This window comes from Diabrotica undecimpunctata, chromosome 6, assembly GCF_040954645.1.
Source record: "Diabrotica undecimpunctata isolate CICGRU chromosome 6, icDiaUnde3, whole genome shotgun sequence".
Classification (NCBI taxonomy): Eukaryota; Metazoa; Arthropoda; class Insecta; order Coleoptera; family Chrysomelidae; genus Diabrotica; species Diabrotica undecimpunctata.
This window is the reverse complement of record NC_092808.1, coordinates 40,186,866-40,206,368: the sequence shown is the minus strand read 5'-3', so window position 1 is coordinate 40,206,368 and position 19,503 is coordinate 40,186,866. Positions and strand designations below refer to the sequence as shown.

General features: G+C 33.4%; 1 protein-coding gene across 3 annotated transcripts in view; it reads left to right on the top strand.

Moving 5' to 3' along the window:
• The first annotated feature begins 3,539 nt into the window (after nucleotides 1-3,539).
• Nucleotides 3,540-19,503, top strand: part of side (motor axon guidance molcule sidestep) — a 566,673-nt gene continuing 550,709 nt past the window's right edge. For all 3 annotated transcript variants that reach the window (XM_072534634.1, XM_072534635.1, XM_072534633.1), the window contains exon 1: nucleotides 3,540-3,826. In XM_072534634.1, the coding sequence (XP_072390735.1) occupies nucleotides 3,718-3,826 (109 nt within the window). In that variant the 5' untranslated portion in view covers nucleotides 3,540-3,717. The remainder of the gene's footprint in view (nucleotides 3,827-19,503) is intronic.

The window sequence follows — 19,503 nt, the reverse complement described above, 5'->3', positions numbered from 1 at the left end:
CTGAACCTTCTGAAGGCAAAACGAAAGAATCTTCAATAACAGATTATACAATAAAGCAAGTCATGAAAACTTAAATGAGTAAAGGGAAACATGTAAAAAAGCCATAAAATAGACATCCAAAAAGTATTAGGCATAAAGAAAAAACAAAGAAGTGAATGGTTTGATGAAGAACAACTGAAAGAAAAAACACAACATATAGAGGACGAGGAGGGTAGAAGCAGAAGATGAACAGCTATGAAAAGAAGAGAACCAAGTCCACAATAAAGAAAAGTGAAATTATAGATAGAGAATAACTCCAAGAGTTATAAAACCTAAGTAAAAGAGTAGTGGCAAAAAAGTCCTACATGAAAAAGCAGATGAAGAATTTAAACCTAGGACCATGATGTGCTGAGATTGAAGGCAATATATTGGAAGAATAATATATATAATCAATAACCCTTCTACCCTAAGGTGTTGGGTGTAAAGTCTCTTTTTAGGTTTCATATACAAACTTTCTCCAATTCTTCTTGTTGCTTGCCAATTTCTTCTCTTGCTCTTTGGTGACTCCTCTCCTGTCTAGGATGGCGGCAATTTCATCGTCCCAGGTCTTCATGGGTCTGCCCGTCGGTCTTTTCAAGGTTCTTTTCGCTTCCCACACTTGTTTCACTTGGCTTTTTTTATCCATCCTTACCATGTGGCCGTACCATCTCAGTTGGGCTTCTTCGATTTTCTTCTCTATTGATTGGACTTTAAGGCGTTCTCTTATTTCATCGTTCCGTATCCTGTCCATTCTGGTCACCCCTAGTACTCTTCTTAGATACTTCATTGACATACTTTGCAGTTTATTTTTTAGTCTGGTGGTGAGCGTCCAGCTTTCACATCCAAATGTTAAGATAGGTACAAAAACTGTGTTGTAGATAGCTATCTTTGCTTTTTGGGATACTTCTTTTTTCGATAGGAATGTGCTCTTAATTGCGTGGTATCTCCGGGAAGCGTTTGCTATTCGATTGTTTATCTCTGCTTTTTGTGTACCCCTACTCTCTACTTGCACTCCCAGGTATTTAAAGGTTTCTACTTGTTCTAAAGTATAGTTATTGATTTTAATGTTTGTATGTTGGTCTGTTTTCCCACATACCATGACCTTGGTTTTACTTTCATTAATTCTCAAGTTACGTTTTTCAAGTTTATCTCTCCATATCTGGAGGTTTCTCTTAAGTACGTCCTCGTTTCTTCCAAATACGACGAGGTCATCTGCAAATGCGCACTCCGCTATCTGTATCATCTCCAGGTTTCTATGTCCAACAAATATTCTCGATGTTTTTTCTCTAGTTTCCTTCATTACATCATCTAGTACAATATCGAACAGGATGGGGCCTAGTACACCTCCTTGTCGTAAGCCATCATTGACTCTAAACTCTTCTGATTCCATATTATCTGTTCTTACTCTGTTTCTTGTGTTCTTGTATAGGCTCATAATAGCTTTTCTGAGTTTGCTGTCTACTTCTCTGTTTCTTAGGCTTTTGTCTATTTCGGTTCGCGGGGTTCTATCAAATGCTTTTTCGAGGTCTATCAAGGCTTGGTATAGTTCCGTGCTTGTATTTCGTGCATTTTGTATTAGATGCTTGAGTGTAAAAACATGGTCATGGATGCTTCTTCCCTTCCTGAAACCGCTCTGTGACTGCTCCAGCTTATGGTCTACTTCTTGTAGTAGTCTTTTCTCCAGTACTCGTTCGTAAACTTTGGAAGGGATACTCAGGAGAGTTATACCTCTGTAGTTGCTGCATTCTCGTCTGTCACCTATTTTGAAAATGGGAAAAATATTACTAAATAAAAAGATGGACAGAATATTATAAGCAAAAACTTGAAGACAGCAGGGATGCGAACCATAAAAATTACATTTAACCTTAGATAGCAGAAAGAAATCTACCAACAATGGTGAAGATTGGAAGAGCAATAGATAAACTAAAAAATAATAAAGCAGCCTAATCAGACTAAATATACCTGAGCTGGTTAAACAAGGAGAAAAGTCATTACTGAAAAAAAAAAGGGGAGACTATTTGGAACACAGAAACTACCACAGAGTCACACTTCTGAACACAGGATACTATATATATGTAGCACATTACAGCATAAAATAACATTTCAGCATATTATTATGCAGAAAAAGTTATAGACAAGTACAAATGTAATTTCTGAAGGCAAAAATCAATAAGAGACCAGATATTTTTTCTACAGTAAATTCTTAAAGCCATCAATGCAGTATCAACAAACACAATCTTATATTATATATTAAAAGTGAATATGATAACATAAATGTAGGGTATCTAATCTAAGTAATGACAGAAAAATCTTGAGCCACACATATAAATGAATAAAAGAAAATTGTGTGTGGAGAAGTATTTTTAGCTGTACTTGGATTTGGATATATCATAACATTCATTCAAATAGGATAACTTTAGTAGAAGAAACATGAACAGAAACAAATAGATATCAGGTAGACTTAAAACAAGAGAACGATTGAAAATTAAATATAAGGAACAAATAAAACATTACATGACAATTTTAACATGCAAAAATTGAAAGATTACAGAGATAAGAAATATAAGAAACATACTACAAAATAGAACAGGATGCGGAAGTATTTTTAAATACACCAAGACCCAAAAAAGGTTGTTTAAATGATGATGAAAGAAGACAATTACTTAAAACTCTATAGTTATTTAAGCTATTATAGCACATTCATATTATATTAAAGTTGTTGATTTCTGAGAAGTGTAAGATTTATTACATGAGAGAGGCAAAGGTACAGCAGTAAATTTGCCACCACCGCCACAAAAACATTAGCTTTAATGTAAAAAGGAAATAACTACAAACTTAGCAGATATATTATTTAAAAATGTTTATTGCATATTATAAAAAGATTTGTTGCATGAGCCATGCAAGAATAACAATTCACATAAGTCAAATTGGAATTAATTATAATTGTGGTAGGTATCAAACAATTTTTTGGTGTTTACCTTTTTTCTTGAATAAGAAAGCATAATTCTTACTGTTGGCATTCAATTCCTGAACCTTTAAGGCTGTTGCTACCATATCATTATGATTGATACACAATTGATTTGAATAGACAATTACATAAACTCACAAATCAATATGTCGATAACGACCAATCACAGCAAATGTGCTGTGCCAGTTTTAGTGTAGTCTAGTAGGAAGAATAGTATTGCAATATTTGTCGTACTTTACATATTCTTTTAGCATTTTTGGGTATGTATGATTTTACAAAAAAATTGAAAAATTTCGGATTATCGGATTATTTAAAAGCCTTAAATATTGTTACAGATATATCCATCGGCTCCTTTCATCTTTACCATTAGATACGCTTCTAATATTAAAATAACCCTTAATCATCTTCTTCACCTCATCAACACAACAAGATCATTTACTGACATTTACCTTCACTAATGGCACGACAGAAGCGCTCGACATTCGAAGAATCTAAAAATATATTTCTCACAGAAAAAAAAAACGAATAATGTTCAGTAGAGTCGCGTGTGAGTTCAAACTGTGACTTAGTTTTATATGCGCCCGGGGAAGCCTGCAGTGCACATACAGATTATGTCGCTGTCGTGAATAAACGCGCCAAAGACGCGAATTAATGAAAGGTGCATTATTTATATAGTACCAGAAGTGGCGGACTTTGCGGTAAATGCTGGCGTCGCATGATGGGGTAGCAAAATGCGGGGGCAAATTTGCTATTTCGGTTTTGACTGGTTGGTGTTGTTTTCGTTCTTTGTGAATTTTAATAAAGTGTTGTGCCTGGATACAAAGGAGTTTCAAAAGACTTGTGAGTACGAGTTTTGTCTATATAAAAAACGAAAATGTTTTTAAAATAAGATTTAAATATGACAATTTATTTTTGACTTGAATACCCTTTTATTATTTATGAAGCTCAACAGGCCTTGAAGGCCTAGGGCTGAAAGATTTAATTTTTCCTTACAATTACTATTACATATTATATAAAATGATATATCCTATACTACTACATTATATACAATATTACATTTTATATAAAACACTTAATACTACACTTAATATTCTTTATAGTCTTTCCATACATTTCTTCACCACTTCCTTCCATTGTTTTCTGTCCAAAGCTTTTTCTTTCCAGTTTACAATATTACTTTTTTTTAAGTCTTCATATACGCTGTCCTTCCATCTCCTTTATCTCCTTTTTGGTCTTTCTATTCTTCTTTTTTGTATTGGTTTACGTAATAGAACCATTTTTGGCATTCTCGCCTTTCCCATTCTTTCAATGTGTCCTAAGTATCGGATTCTCTGTGCTTGGATTGCCGTCGTTATTTTTGGTTCATTATATAGTTCTTCAAGTTTCTTATTATTTCTTCTCCATTGTCCATCTATTTTCACGCCTCCATATATTGCTCGTTGTATTTTCCTCTTCCATCTTTCTAAAAGGTCTATTTCTGATTTTTTAGCACCCATGTTTCACATTCATATGTAGCTGTAGGTTTGATAACCGTTTTGTAGATTCTTATTGTTGTTTTTCTTGAGACATATTTTGATTTTATTAATGGACGCAGTGCTCCATACTTTTTGTTTGCTTTTGCTATTCTTGCTTTTATTTTCCATTCCCCATGTCCCTTTTCATCTACATTTACACCCAGATAAGTAAATTCTGAAACTCTTTTAAACGCGCATGAATTTTCTCCTTCTACCTTCAATGTGGAATTGTCTTCTTTTTCTTTATCTGTTTCTCCCATTATCATGTATCTTGTCTTTTTCTCATTTTGAACGAAAATTTTTGCTTCTTTTATTATATTGGTCATTAATTTTTTTAGCTCTTTCTTACTTGTTGTTAATAGTAATAGATTATCTGCGAATTAATGGCCATTTTTAAAAATCGTTTCCTGTGTGTTTACTTTACTTTTTCTAATTATTCCTTCCAGTATTACATTAAAAAGAGTCGTTGCTAGTGGGTCTCCTTGTCTTAATCCTTTCTTTGTTTCAAGATTATTTGGTTTATGTCCCTTCCATGCTATTTCGTTTGTGGAGTTATCTATAGTCATCTTTACCATCCTGACGATTTTGCTTGATAGGCCCATTTCTTTTATTAGTGCGTACATCTGTTGCCGCTTTACCGTATCGCAAATATTTGGTCTGTCGCCGACCTATTACTTTTGAATCCTGACTGATATCCGCCCAATATCTTTTTCGTGTATTGATTCAGCTTTTTTCTTATGATGTTAGTCAATATTTTGTACACGATTTCTAGCAACGCGATACGTCTATAATTTTCAGATCTCAGTTTGTCACCTTTTTTATGTATAGGGCATATCCTTGCCCTGGCCCATTCCCCTGGCATTCTTTCTGTTTCCCATATACTTTTTATCAGGCTATGTATCTCCTTGTGTAGTCTTTTTCCTCTTGCCTTTATCATTTCCGCCGATATTTCTGTTATTCCTGAGCTTTTATTGTTTTTTAGTCCTCTTATTTAATTTTCTATTTCTTTCCTCGTAGGTGTTTCTATTACTATATGATCATCTTCAATTTTCTGGATTGTTCCCCTTTCTTCTTCGTTTTTATTTAAAAGTTGTGTAAAGTAAGTTTGCTAATTTCTCATTATTTCCCCAGGTTCATTTATTAATATTCTTTTCTTATTTTTCATATATGGGCTATGTTTCTGATATCCCCTTTCTATTTTTCCTGTTTCTTGGTAAAGGGATCTTATTTCCTTTTTTTTTGGAATTTTTCCTCTATCACTTTGAGTTTTTCTTCGTTGTATTTTTTTTTATTTCTGCATGTTCTCTTCATAATTCTCCGCAATTCTCTATATTCTTGTGTGCTAATGTCACTATTATTTCTTAAGTTTTTTATTCTTATGTTTCTAATTTCTTCTGCTATTTTTTGACATTCCTAATCATACCATTCTTTTGCTTTTTGTTTTCGTTGTGGTTCGTTCGTGTTGTTATTCGTTGTTCGTACTTCTTCTGTGTCGTATTATCTTTTAGTATTGCTGTGTTGAATTGTTTTTTCTTTATATTAGCATTCAATTTATAACCTGCTCTTACAAAAAAGCGACCTGAGTAACATTCCGCTCCTCTCATACTTTTTATGTTTATTATATTATGGGCGTGCTTATTCCCTATTAATATGTGTCTTAAATACAGAGGGATCTTAAAACCATGAACATCGGGCAATGGCGAAGAAAAGTATCCGACAGGGCAGAATGGAAGAACATTGTTAAGCAGGCCAAGACGCACAAAGGGTTGTAGCGCCATTAGAAGAAGAAGAAGCTTTGATTTATGAACCTCAGCTTAACATTAAAGTAAAATTTGAAACATATCCATAAAAATTTCACCATTATTTTTGCTCAATAACGTCCCTCAATTTTGCACATATTTGCGCTCATATTAGATTTTTTTACATCCATAATTTATTGTAATCTGTTTCTATCAAAAGAAAATATTAATCAATAAGTTTATTACGTAAATAACATCGGGGAGATCCGTCCAGTGACAAAAATCCTTTGAGATAAATGTCTAATACATATAAATATCTGAAATATAAATAACAATTTACAAAGATAGTAACATTAAAATATACCAATAGTTAAAATACACACACAGTTGGGTATAAAATGATTGATAGAGTGCCTATACATTTAGGTATTTACAGGTATAGAAAGGTCTAAGGGATCACGGCATTAGTCTTCCTCTCCTCGCTCGCTTAAGTAGGTCTTGAGCAAGCGTATTTGGATGGCTCAGTAGTCTATTTTTGTAAGCGCCATTGAGTGTGACAAAGGTGTCTTTCATGTTCTGGATCTGAAGGTCTCGATGTATAACAAAAATGGGCACATACCATGGTGCATTGGTAATAGGTCTCAAAATTTTAGATTACAAACGCTGAAGTTTCAGTAAGTGAGAATTAGAAGCTGTACTCTATATCAGTATACCGTAAGTCCAAACTGGCTTTCACAAACCCTCTCCAGTACTTCCTTATTTGTAATTCTATTAGTCCATGTCTAGTCTAGTCTAATTACTTGTTGTAATATAATTTAACAATGAGGTTAGATTGGAAGTCAGTACAGTACTAGGCACTCGATAATTTGATATTTCACTGATAATGGAGTATTTTACTTAGTATATTATTTAAGCCACCTGATTATCAAAGATATACGTGTGTAAAAGTAGAGTATGTCCTATTCAGAGCAGGTTGAGGATGACTTAGTAAAATACGCTTTGTAAGTCTGGCCGTTGATATTTACTTTGTGATCAGTCCAAGGTATTTGATTTACGGCAGCCAAATTTTTGTTGATTATTGCATTGCTTTTCACTTCACCATTAACACTTATCCTCTTGCCTGCCAAAATTTAATGGATACCTTCTTAGACTCGTACTGAAATCTGGCAATACGGCAATTAAAAGAAAAATTTTCATATAGGAAGCTATCCAAATAAGGGAGACATCCTTATGTTAAGCCTTTAGATAAGATAATTTTTCTCTGTTATAAAGAAGTATAATATAAGTTGTATCTGTTTTCTTTTAAGTAATTTACTCATGTGTGATTTGAATATTCGATTATAATTGTTATAGGCTTGCGTTAAGATGAAGATAAAAAGAACAATGCTGCGACAAAATCAAAACAGGCTGGACACATTTAGAAATACAGAAACACAGGAAACATTTAGAGACGTATTAAAGGAAACTAGTATGTTGCACACACAAGACAACCCAGAAGAAATGTGGAAAGGTTTCAGAAATGCCATAGAAACCTCTGTAGAAAGAACCAGAACCGAAAAAAAGATCATCAAGAAAAAACACTGGATGACAGGTAGAACGCTGCAACTTCTCGAAGAGCAAAAGAGAATCAAATCTCTCATATATCAAAACGACAGTAACAAACGAATTAGCAAGGTTAAATAGAGGAATTAAAAGAGCATTTAGGGATGATAAAAATAAGCATATAAATGAAGAATGCGATGAACTAGAGAGGCATGCAAATCGGTATGAATCCCATGAGCTACATAACAAAGTCCGATATCTATCCAGGGAATTTAAAGCAATCAAACAAACAATAATGGATCAAAACCAATATATTATAAATAGAGAGAAAGGGACTGCGGAGGTATAGAGAAAATATTGTCAAAGTCTATATGCAGATGATCCCCAGAATGCAAATCACGACGAGAAATCACCGCAGAAGTTACTGGAGATGTTGGAGTAAATGCTATGCATATGATCTGCAAAAAGATTTGGGAAACCGGATAGTGGCTTAACGACTGGACAACATCCACTTTTATCCCTATATTCAAAAAAGGAACTCCGCTAGATTGCAGCAACTACAGAACGGTAACCCTAATATCCCATGCAAGCAAGGTTCTACTTCATGTAATACATGAAAGACTAAAAGCTTATCTATTGCCTCAGATGTCAGAAAAACAAGCGGAATTTGTCCCAGGAAAAGGTACAAGGGAACACATCCTTAATGCCAGACAGCTAATCGAAAAAACTCGTGAATTCAATACTCCAATGCTTATGTGCTCTGTGGATTACACAAAAGCCTTCGATAAAGTCAAATGGCAGCAGCTATGGTCCATAGTAGCGGAAATGGGAACACCCCACCACTTAATTCAACTAATTAGAAGTCTGTATGAAAATAATAAGTGCCAGTAAAAATAAACAACACCCATTTTGATCATTTCAGAACAAAGGCAGGTGTCAGGCAGGGATGCATAATCTCGCCAACTCTGTTTAATATCTACAGCGACCACATTATACGAAAGGTACTAGACGGATAAAAGGGTGAAATACCAGTGGAAGGTCAAAAAGTCAGTTACTTGAGATATGCTGATGACACTTTAATAATCGCCGCCGGCAAATCAAGAAAAAATGGAAGACATAATGAGATGTCTGGAGGAGAAAAGCAAAACATATGGACTAAACCTAAATAATAGGAGTAAGACAAAATCATGATAGTAGGCAGAGCTCGGAATAATCTTCAACACAATAAAGAAATTGGGGGCTTTGAAGTAGTAAATAGTTTCCATATACCTGGGGTCTCTAAAAACAAATAACGGAGGGTGTGACAGAGAGATACGTAGAAGGTTGACGTTAGCTGCTAGAACAGCTATGATGAAACTGGTAACAATTTGGAAAAATCTTAGCATAAAAATACACACAAAACTAAGGCTGGTAAAGGCACTCATTTTTCTCATAGCCACATATGTGTTCGAAACGTGGACCTTAAAAAAGCGGATAAAAATAAACTAGAAGCTTTTGAAACGTGGGTATAACGCCGCATGTTAAGAATATCCTGGATTGACCATCGCACTAACGTATCCATATTAGAACAACTTAAAGTAAAGGATAGAATGCTTAAACAAATACAACAGAGATTTTTGCAGTATTTTAAGGAAAAAGACCTAGGGGAAGATCTCCAAGCCGTTGGGTAGATCAAACATAAAATATTGATTATTCAAGGGTTACATGAAGCCGAACAACTAGCCCAGGACAGAGAAGGATGGAGGGAAATCGTGAAAAAACAGTAAAGGTCTGATGATGTCACCCCATCCCAAAAAGAATTAGGACTAAGGAGGAGGAATTTGCTTAGTAAATTGGTGATAATAACAAATTTGTTTGTAAGGAAAACCTACATCTATTTACGTCCTGGTGATTTGCTGTAAATTATCCGATAAGTATATAGGCAATAATTTTCTGGAATTCGTACGGTGACCTTAATATTTTAGCAGATATAGGTTGCAGTATGCCCTCCATCACACTTTAAAATATTAGTTAAGATTTGACGGGTGTATAGGTATTTGGATATTAGGTTTTTAAAAGCTTGCTGAATAGACAAATGATGTTCGAGAATAAATACGCGTTATAGAGATGTATTTTTGTTTGAGGTTTAATCATCCAGGGCAATAAACATGAACGGGTAAGAAAGATTAAACTGTTTTATTTCCAAAGCAATACGTTTTATTTATTCACGAAATGGTAAAATTTTAAGTTTTAACATTACGATTTACTGATTGAAGGGTTATTTCTGTTTCTGGTTTCTGTAAATATTGTTAAAAATAAATAATGCTTTGATATCATCATCATCAATCAGCCAATCGCGTCCACTGCTGGACATAGGCCTCCCCCAGTTATTTCCAATGTTCTCTACACTGGGCCGCTTGTAGCCAGTTTTCCGCTACACGTTTTATATCATCGGTCCCTCTAGTCGGTGGTCAACCTCGGCTTCTTTTATAGTTTCTGGGCCTCCATTTCATAATACGTCTTGTCCATCGTCCATCTTGTGTTCTGGTCAAGTGGCCAGAGCCACTTTCCCAGTTCCACTTAAGCGTCGTGGTTCTTCCGATGACGTCTTGATCTCCTGATCTTTGCCTGATTTGCTGGTTTGTTATGTGGTCTCTAAGACTTACGTTCAGCACTGCACGTTCCATGGCTCATTATATAACTCTGAGTTTATTCGCAGATTTTTGCGTGTGTGTTAAAGTCTGTGCTCCATAAGTTTGTACAGCCGAAACACATTGGTAATAAACGTTTCGCTTGAGACACATGGGTCTCAAGCGAAAAGAGATTATTCATTACGAGATTTGTCATAAGTTTAGTTTTCTCAAAGTTTATCTTTAATCCTGCTCTTTCAGACAGACTTTTAAGCGAGTGTATCATAGAAACTGTATCCTGTAAGTTATCTGCGATTAATACAACATCATCTGCACCTTAGATGATTTATTCTTTCTCCATTTATATTGATGCCCATATCTTGCCATTGAGTTTTCTTAAATATTGACTCTAGAGCTGCCATGAACAATTTTGGTGAAATATTGTCTCTTTGTCTAACTCTTCCACCTAAGCTGAATTTTTCTGTGTCTACGTGTAGTCGTATACTTGATGTACCGTTCTCGTAGATGTTTTTGATTAGTGTCGTGTACCTGTAATCTATTCGGCTTTGCTTTAGGGCTTCCAGTACTGTTTCAAACTCTACAGAATCAAAAGCCTTCTCGTAATCGACAAATGCAAGAACCAGTGGTATGTTGTACTCGATGCACTTTTCTATTAAGATCTTTATGGTATGCCAAATTGTCATTTGTGCCATATCCTACCCTGAAGTCTGCCTATTCCTTGGGCTGATAGAAATCAAGTTTTCAAAGTGCTTTGATATGCATTGTATAAAACAATAAATACAATTTATAAAAGGTAATATCTTTAAGACATAAGCTCTACAAACTTATATGTTGTATAATTCTTTTTTAAAATCATGATTTTCTCATTGACTACTAGAGAAGAAATAATTAAGTATCTTCCTTAAAGTTAGCCCATTAACATTTCAAACAAAAAAATGTATCCGTATATCCTATCTTATTTTAACAACGGTAGTAGCTAACTTAAATAACCTTTAAATGCCTCCTAATCAACATTGATAAGATTCCTGCTACTAAAACAGGTGACTTCATATATTTTAGGCTGCCAATTACTCCAAAAATAAACCGATAGATCGCAAATAGTCACAGCACTTGGATCAACAACATTATTGGAATGCTCCCTATAAACCAATTATATATAGGGCACAGGTGCGCGAAGCCGAAGTGCTATCTAAATAAACGTAGCGCCCAAAAGAAAAGACAAGTAATATCCTAAGAGATATGCTTTTATACATCAACTATTTATATAGGCTCTCTCCTAAAATCTTTTAAGATTAACACAATATTTATTAACTAAAGAAACGTATGGCGGTTTAAATACATTTTATTAATACTTAGTGCTTAATGTATAATAACTAATGTAAACTTTTATTTTATAAAATATTTTTTAATTCTATTAAGTAAAAATTTCACCCATTTGTAAAAACGCAAATTTTTGTCAAATGTGTTCAATGTAAGACAAACTAGAAATAGGTGCGAGTAAATGATAAACAAGAATATAAAATCAAAGCCGTACCTAGGGTAACTGCCCCCGGTTGCGAGAGTCGGCGGGCGTAATTTCGGCCGGTAATCCCTTGGCCTACCTGCATAAATCAAGGGGTACCATTTATGACAGGGGTAATTTCGGCCGAGGGGTTGATGTTTACGATGAGATTAAAATATTGGTAATTACGCTTCATAGTTTCTGTAAAATATTAATTGTGTATTTATTTGGAAATACCTAATCCTGTGTACCTGTCGGAAATACCTTTAATTTACTTATCTCTTTATTCTAATAACTATGTTGTACCTACTTAAGATTATTCCTTTAAATGTATAAAATTCACAAATAACAGGTATAAAATTATTATAGCTAGTCAGTATTATAACTTATCTTGAAGCTACTAGTCGATAGAAAGCATAAAATATATTATTTGTATACGATGGCATCTGTTTCAGTAATTAAGAGTTCACGCGGTTGTGACTTACTAGTTGTAGAAAAGTTTCAGTTTTGTAAACAGGACGTATTAAAAAGTGGTGAAGTACGTTGGAGGTGTATAAAGAAAAATTTAAGATGTTTAGCCAAACTGTACACTGTTGGTGCGGAATACACAGTTACTAGAAGTGAATTAATCCACAACCACGAGTCCGATGAAACTACGTTGGAGAGAAAAATAGTGACGACTTCATGCAAGCGCAAAGCTGAGGAAGACATATCGGAGAAACCTTCAAAAATTATTAAAAGCGTTCTTTCAAATCATTTGCCAGAGAATTTGTCATCGATAGATGTCAGTCTAATAAGAAGAAATTTGTACAACAGCCGCCGTAAGCTCTTACCAGCCCTGCCTAAGGATATTCACGATGTACATTCTGTACTCGATATTTATGGACCGAAAACCACAACAGGTGAAAATTTTTTGTTTATTAACAGCACAGCTGATAATATCATTGTTTTTTCTTGCCATACAAATATATTAAGTTTATGTAAAATGAAAGATTTTTACATGGATGGCACATTTTCTTATTGTACAAAATATTTTTATCAGTTATTTACCATCCATGGACTGGAAAATGGGCATTATGTTCCTCTTTTGTATTGTCTGTTGCCCAATAAGACCAGTGACACATATATGAGACTTTTTCTGTTGGTAAAATCTAAAATTTTTGAACTTTATAATATTGTTTTTGAACCGAAGGAGGTATTTGTGGATTTTGAAATCGCAATTCATAACGCATTAAAAGTTGTCTTTCCCAAAACCAAACTAAATGGTTGTAGATTCCACTTGCACCAGGCGTGGTATAGGAAAATACAATCATTAGGGTTAACCCAAATGTATAAAGATAAAAACTGCGAGGAAAGCAAATGGCTTACTCATACTTTTGGGCTAACTTATTTAGACCCCTCTGAAGTTGAAGATTGTTTCATATTTGATCTCATGTCATACAAACCGGACCATAAACTTATAGATAAATACGCAGACTATTTATTAGAAAACTACATAGCGCCAGAATCTCATTTTCCACCAAATATATGGGCATATGAAAACCCATCAATTAAAAGAACCACAAATGCCTGCGAATCATTCCATTCGCACTTTAATTCTAGTTTTTATTCAAGTCACCCTTCTATATTTATTTTTATAGAAAAATTAAAAGATTGTCAGATCGATGCATATTTAAAAATAAAAAATTTAAATATTCCAGCAAAAATTAAAGACAAACAAGTAAAAAACAAACTAAAATTTATCGAAAACATGGTAAATATGCTTCGATCTGACAATATTTCTAGAATTAATTTCGTTAAATCTGTATCACATCAAAACGTTTTTTAAAAATTTATAGTTTACTTAATTTATAGAAATAAGTTGATGTAATAATTTTATTGAAATAAAGAAATAATTTAGTAAAAAGCATTCTGTTATTTTATTTGATTTGCGGCCGAAAATACCTATGAGATAAGGAAGCAACTTAAAACCTCCGGCCGAATTTACCTACCGGCTTTTAGTACCTGCTCTTTTTCCGGCCGAAATTACGTCCGCCCGCGAGAGTAATTTGTCCGCCCTCCACAAACCTAACCCTCCCAGAAAGTTAAGAATTTGTAAACCAAAAAGTTAAAATAATTTTCCGTTAAAAAAACAAAATTGTAAGAAGCATAGAGAGTTTCTTTAATATAATACAATTTTACAACTTATTTGTAATGTTCTATATCTTCTTCTTCTTCTTCGTGCGGCTAGGATTACTCCTGTTTGTCTGCATCTTATTCTGTTTCAGTCGTTGTTGACTGTACATTATCTTGCCACCTTTTTGGCGGCCTTCTAACGGGTCTTTTGCTGTACGTCTTGTTGTTTTTACAGATGTTCGCTAATCTATCTGGTCCCATTCGGTTTACATGTTCGTTCCAGTTTTTTTTCTTGTTTTTATCCACTTGTTAATATTTTGAATTTTGCATTGTTCGCGTATACTTCTGTTGGTTTGTCTGTCTCTTAATGATATGCCCGCTATTGATCTTAATACTTTCATTTCGATATTGTTGATTTGTTGTTTCGTCTTTTTTGTATCGGTCCTTGTCTCCGCTGCATATGTTCATCTTACTGTTGTTTTGTATACTTTCATTTTGCTTTCCGTGGTCAGATATTTGTTTCTCCATATAGTTTCTCGGAGGCAACCACTTACTCTTGCCGCTTTTGATGCTTGCCTTGTGGTCTCTGTTCTTATATCCCTGTCACTAGTGATCTCTACTCCTAGGTAATTGAATTTCATTACTTGTTCTACAATTTTGCCGTCTATTTCTAGTTTGTATCTACGCGGCTCTTTACTGATCACTATACATTTAGTTTTTTTCTACTGATATTCTCATATTAAGTTTGTTTACTGTGATATTGAAGGTATGGAGCTGCCTTCGTAGCTCATCTTCGTTATCAGCAATTTGTACTGCATCATCGGCATAGCATAGAATAACAATGGGCTGAGCGAGTATCCTTGGCGGATTTTTCCTTTTAGTTCTATGCATTCTGTTTCCCCTGTTGGTATCATAACTCTGGTCTTGTTGTTCTAGTTAATTTCATTAATTGTCCTTATTATCTGATGGTCTATTTGTTCAGCTTGTAATAAATTTAAGATGTCATTTCGCTTCACCCTGTTAAAAGCACTTTTTAAATCTACAAAGCACATGTATGCTGGTTTTCCATATTCAATAGACTTCCCTATTATTTGTCTGATAATAAAAATTGCGTCTATTGTGCTGCGGTTCTACCGGAAGCCTTGTTGTTCATCTGCCATGTTCGCTTTGTCCTCGATTTTATCTTTTATGACTGCCGTTAACAATTGTAATGTGCTATTCATCAGACTAATGCCTCTATAATTTTCAGGATTTCTCGAGTCTCCCTTGTTAAGTATCGGTAGCAGGAGACTTTCCTTCCATTCCGCTGGAACTACTCCGGTATTTATTATCTCGACAAATAATTTTAGAAGCCATTTGCATAGTGTTGTTCCTCCATTTTTTAGCAGTTCATTGTTTATCTTACCAGGACCAGGTGCTTTTCTCTTTTTAAATTTTTTTATTCGTTCTTGTAGCTGTTCTTCTGATATTAGTACTCTGTCGTGAGTTTCGTTAATGATTCTCTCGCTGTTCGCTTCTTCTCCTTCTCCATATAATTTTGTGAAATGCTCAGTACATTACTCCTCCGTAATTTTATCTATGCGTACAAATTTATTCAATTCTGTTTTTTGTCTCCTTATCATCTTCCACACTTTTTTCTGAGATCCATAGAGGTCGTATTCCATATCTTTGGTAAATTTTCTTCCAGTGTTCTTTTTTGATGTTATCTATTTCTTGGTTTACTCTATTCCTAATTCTCACGTAGTCTTCTCGTGCCTCCGGTGTCTTCACTCCTTTGTATGTTAGGAAAGCTTGTTTCTTTTCATTTGCTAGTGCTTCCACCCTTTCGTCGTACCATGGAGTTTTATATTCCCGTTTATTTCTGTTAACTTTTCTTTTACCTAAAGCTTCTTCCACTGCTTGTAGGATACATTTTTTAATAATTTTCAAGGTTTCTTCTATATTCTTTTTAGTCTCTAGGTTATGGCTGTTTAGCTTTTCTGTTAGTCTGTTTCTATACAAGTTCTGTGTCCCTTCTTCTTCTAAGCTTTCTATGTTTAACTTTTCTTCTACTTTTGTATTTCGATTGCCTTGTGTGGTGATTGCTATATTTATTTTTCCTAGTACCAGGCCATGGTCGGATCCTACATTGGCGGAAGATATAGTGCGCACATCTATTATATTCTTGGGATGCATTTGTCTGTTTGTTATAATGTAGTCAATCATAGAGTTACGTCCTCTTGTATCTGACCGGGTGATGTTCTATATTAAACGTATAAATACATTAATATAAATACAAGACAGGATGTAAACCTATCTACTAATAAATTAATAAGTCAAGTAAACTTAGCTTTTTTAGCACTTTTTAAGACAAATGTTTAAACAATGTAAAACACATCTATATTTTTTTAAATATTCCCTTTCAATAATAGGTACTAATAATGGTTTTAAGCATCTGAAAGGGTTTTTGCACCCATTGTGGGTCGTAGATAATTTTAATTATTTTAAATTTTGAAAAGCTGCTTCTTCTATTACTATTACTTAATTTGGAAATAGATAGATGAAGTTTTTGGTAAATAAGTATGGTAAAAATGGCATAGCTACCAAAACGGAGTAATTTATATTAAATGAAAGTTGATATTTGAAATTATTTTCTTATATAGTGATTCTTGTATCTGTGGTTTACTATATTATTCACAGTTATTAAATGTAGTTGTAGTTTATATTAAAAAAGTGTTAAATAAAAAAGTACTCGTTAAGTTTATATACCTATTAGATGGGTTAGTTGGATCAAGGCTATTATCACTGTGGAGATAGTTGTCCTATAAATCAACGCATATTTATGATCAATTTGTTTGATTTCTATAATTAGCAATGGCACATGGTATTAATTACAAATTCATTATTAATTAGTCTTAAAATAAGTTGTTCTTATATCTTCAATTTAGTCAATGATTTTTTTTTAATAATTTTTTTATTGCATCGAAATTTATTGTAATAGTTGCCATACGTAGTACAATTTTCATGTAGCCAGTTTTTGCACATAATACATTTTACTCAGTCTACCCTCTTAAACTATTTCACTGTGTCTGAATCAGAATCGCTAGAAATAGACATCTCTTCGTTAGATTCTTTAATTTCTTCTGGTTTTTTCTTTCATAGTCTTTTTTTATGAATCTTAACTATTTAGTTGGCATAGTTGTTTCAGCTTATCGACGTTCATTTTTGCATGATATTCCTACTGCAGCTTTACCTTTGACTTTAGCTTTCTTTGCTTTGATATTTCTTTTTGTATTTAAAATTGCAGCTGATTGTTTTACCCTCTTATAAAATGGTACTGAAGTGGTTGGTATCGGTGAATTTATTTATAACATATTGCCAAGGAAAGCAACACAGGAATATTTATAGAAAAATGGAAAGACAGGAGAGACGTCCTTATGTTGACAACTAAATATGTTCCTGAAATGGTCACTCAGGCAAAAAAGTCTGGCGAAAGAACCAAGCCAAGGAGTATCATCGAGTATAACAAACACAAAGCTTATATCGATATATCGGACCAAATGAAAGCTTACAATTCTTCGTTGTTCAAGCGTTGTAAACGCTTATGTGCTCCCTCAACTCATAACTAATGACAAAATGTCTATTACAAAATTCGGAGAAGAAGTGATCAAAGATCTTCTAAAATCTACAGATCTACCAAATTTCGAGGACAACCAGAAACCAAGTCACAATCTTGAGGATAGTCAGAACAAGAGGTCTTGTAGTGGATGCTACGCCAAAGTTTCAGAGGAATCAGGGCGTCAAGTTGCCAAAAATAGGACCCCCATAACCAAGTTTAGATGTAACGTATGTCAAAAACACTTTTGTTTGCAACGTTTTTTTGATTTACATATTTCTGAATTAAAATAAATATTTTTTTGCTAAAATTTTAGTTTTAGATTTATTTTTTCCCTCATAATTCTTTTTATACTTACACAATGGCCAACTAATCTCCCATTTTGCTTAACATCTCTACAAAAGATTTCCATATAGTTTACATAGAAATGTCGTATCAGTGTTATGCGATGGGGCTCTAAGTGATTTCTGGTCCGTCGGTTTACATTGATCCCCCACGGCCAGAAGGAATTAAAATGTTTAAGCAGAATGGGGGATCACGTTAATCCCCAATGGCACTTTACTTGTTAATTGTTCTTACTAATTCCTATTCGATATTAAATATAAAAGAAAAAAAACTGTTACAAAAGGAGTTATTAATAACTGTCCCGAATTCTAACTATTTTTTCCGAAAAAATATTTTCAACATCTTTTGCACGCCTTTATTAATAGTCCAATAATATACATTTTTCTCGATGAAAGACTAACTGTGACAGATTTATATTGTTTGTATAATATTAGTTAATATTTTACATATTAGATGCATTTTATTTTTATATTTGAATCTAAAAATAAACATGATGTGTTCATTTATATTTTCAAAAATAAATATCTCCCCTTCTCAATAAAGCATTTCTTTTAAAAGTGAAACCAGAAATAGTTATTGTGTAAACAAATTTATATACGTCACCTACTGCTTTCCGTTTCTTTTGATCCGAATATTTATGATAGGCACTTGTGGAATTTACTGCATACGTTACTTAAATCCACGTGTAACAAACTATTTCTGAGAAAGTTTAATGCAAAGGGGATAATGTGGTTAGGTTGTTGATTTTAAGATGAACTGGGTTTAAACTTAAATATGTTTTAGATCTCGGGTCGGGATCATAATATTTGTCACTCTATGCAAATAAAACAACACACATTTGGTTTCATACTCTATATAATTACGGATCGTTTTATTGGGTTAATGTTGATATTGTTATAAGAACATTTTACACTCGAATCAGTTATATAATTTTAGCTCTAACATTGTGCTTTTTTATTTTTATTGCAAATTTTTAAGTCAAAAATTCTAACGCCAGGTATGACATTTTATAAATAGATATATGGCAACTCATTAATTTTTATAACTTTTAAAATATTAATTACCTCTGCATACATGATTATGTTATACAGTGTGTCCTTGATGGATTGCCTAGAAGGAGAAACTTTTTTATTTTTAAAGGACAAAAATATAAAAAACCAATTACAATTGGTTCTTATTGTAACTGAGGTGGTTAATTGAATGGTGAGCCACAACAATGTTGTAAGCGACAGAATTGAAATTATGCAAGAGACTAAAAAAAAACATATTGACAAGTTATTTATGAAAATAAGCACTGAAAAAAAAGAAAAAAAAGATAAAGTTATAGATGTGTAAACAAATTATGCAGGTTTATACAGAGTAAGCAGAAAAAAATTATTTTAAATAAATATCCCAGCAACAATGTTGTATATACTGGATATATAACAGTGTTGCACCTGATTACTATGTGATATTTTTGCTTATTTAGGTTTTGGAAAAAGTATCTAATATTCATAATAAACTATAATCAATTCAAAATGTTTTTAATATGTTTTA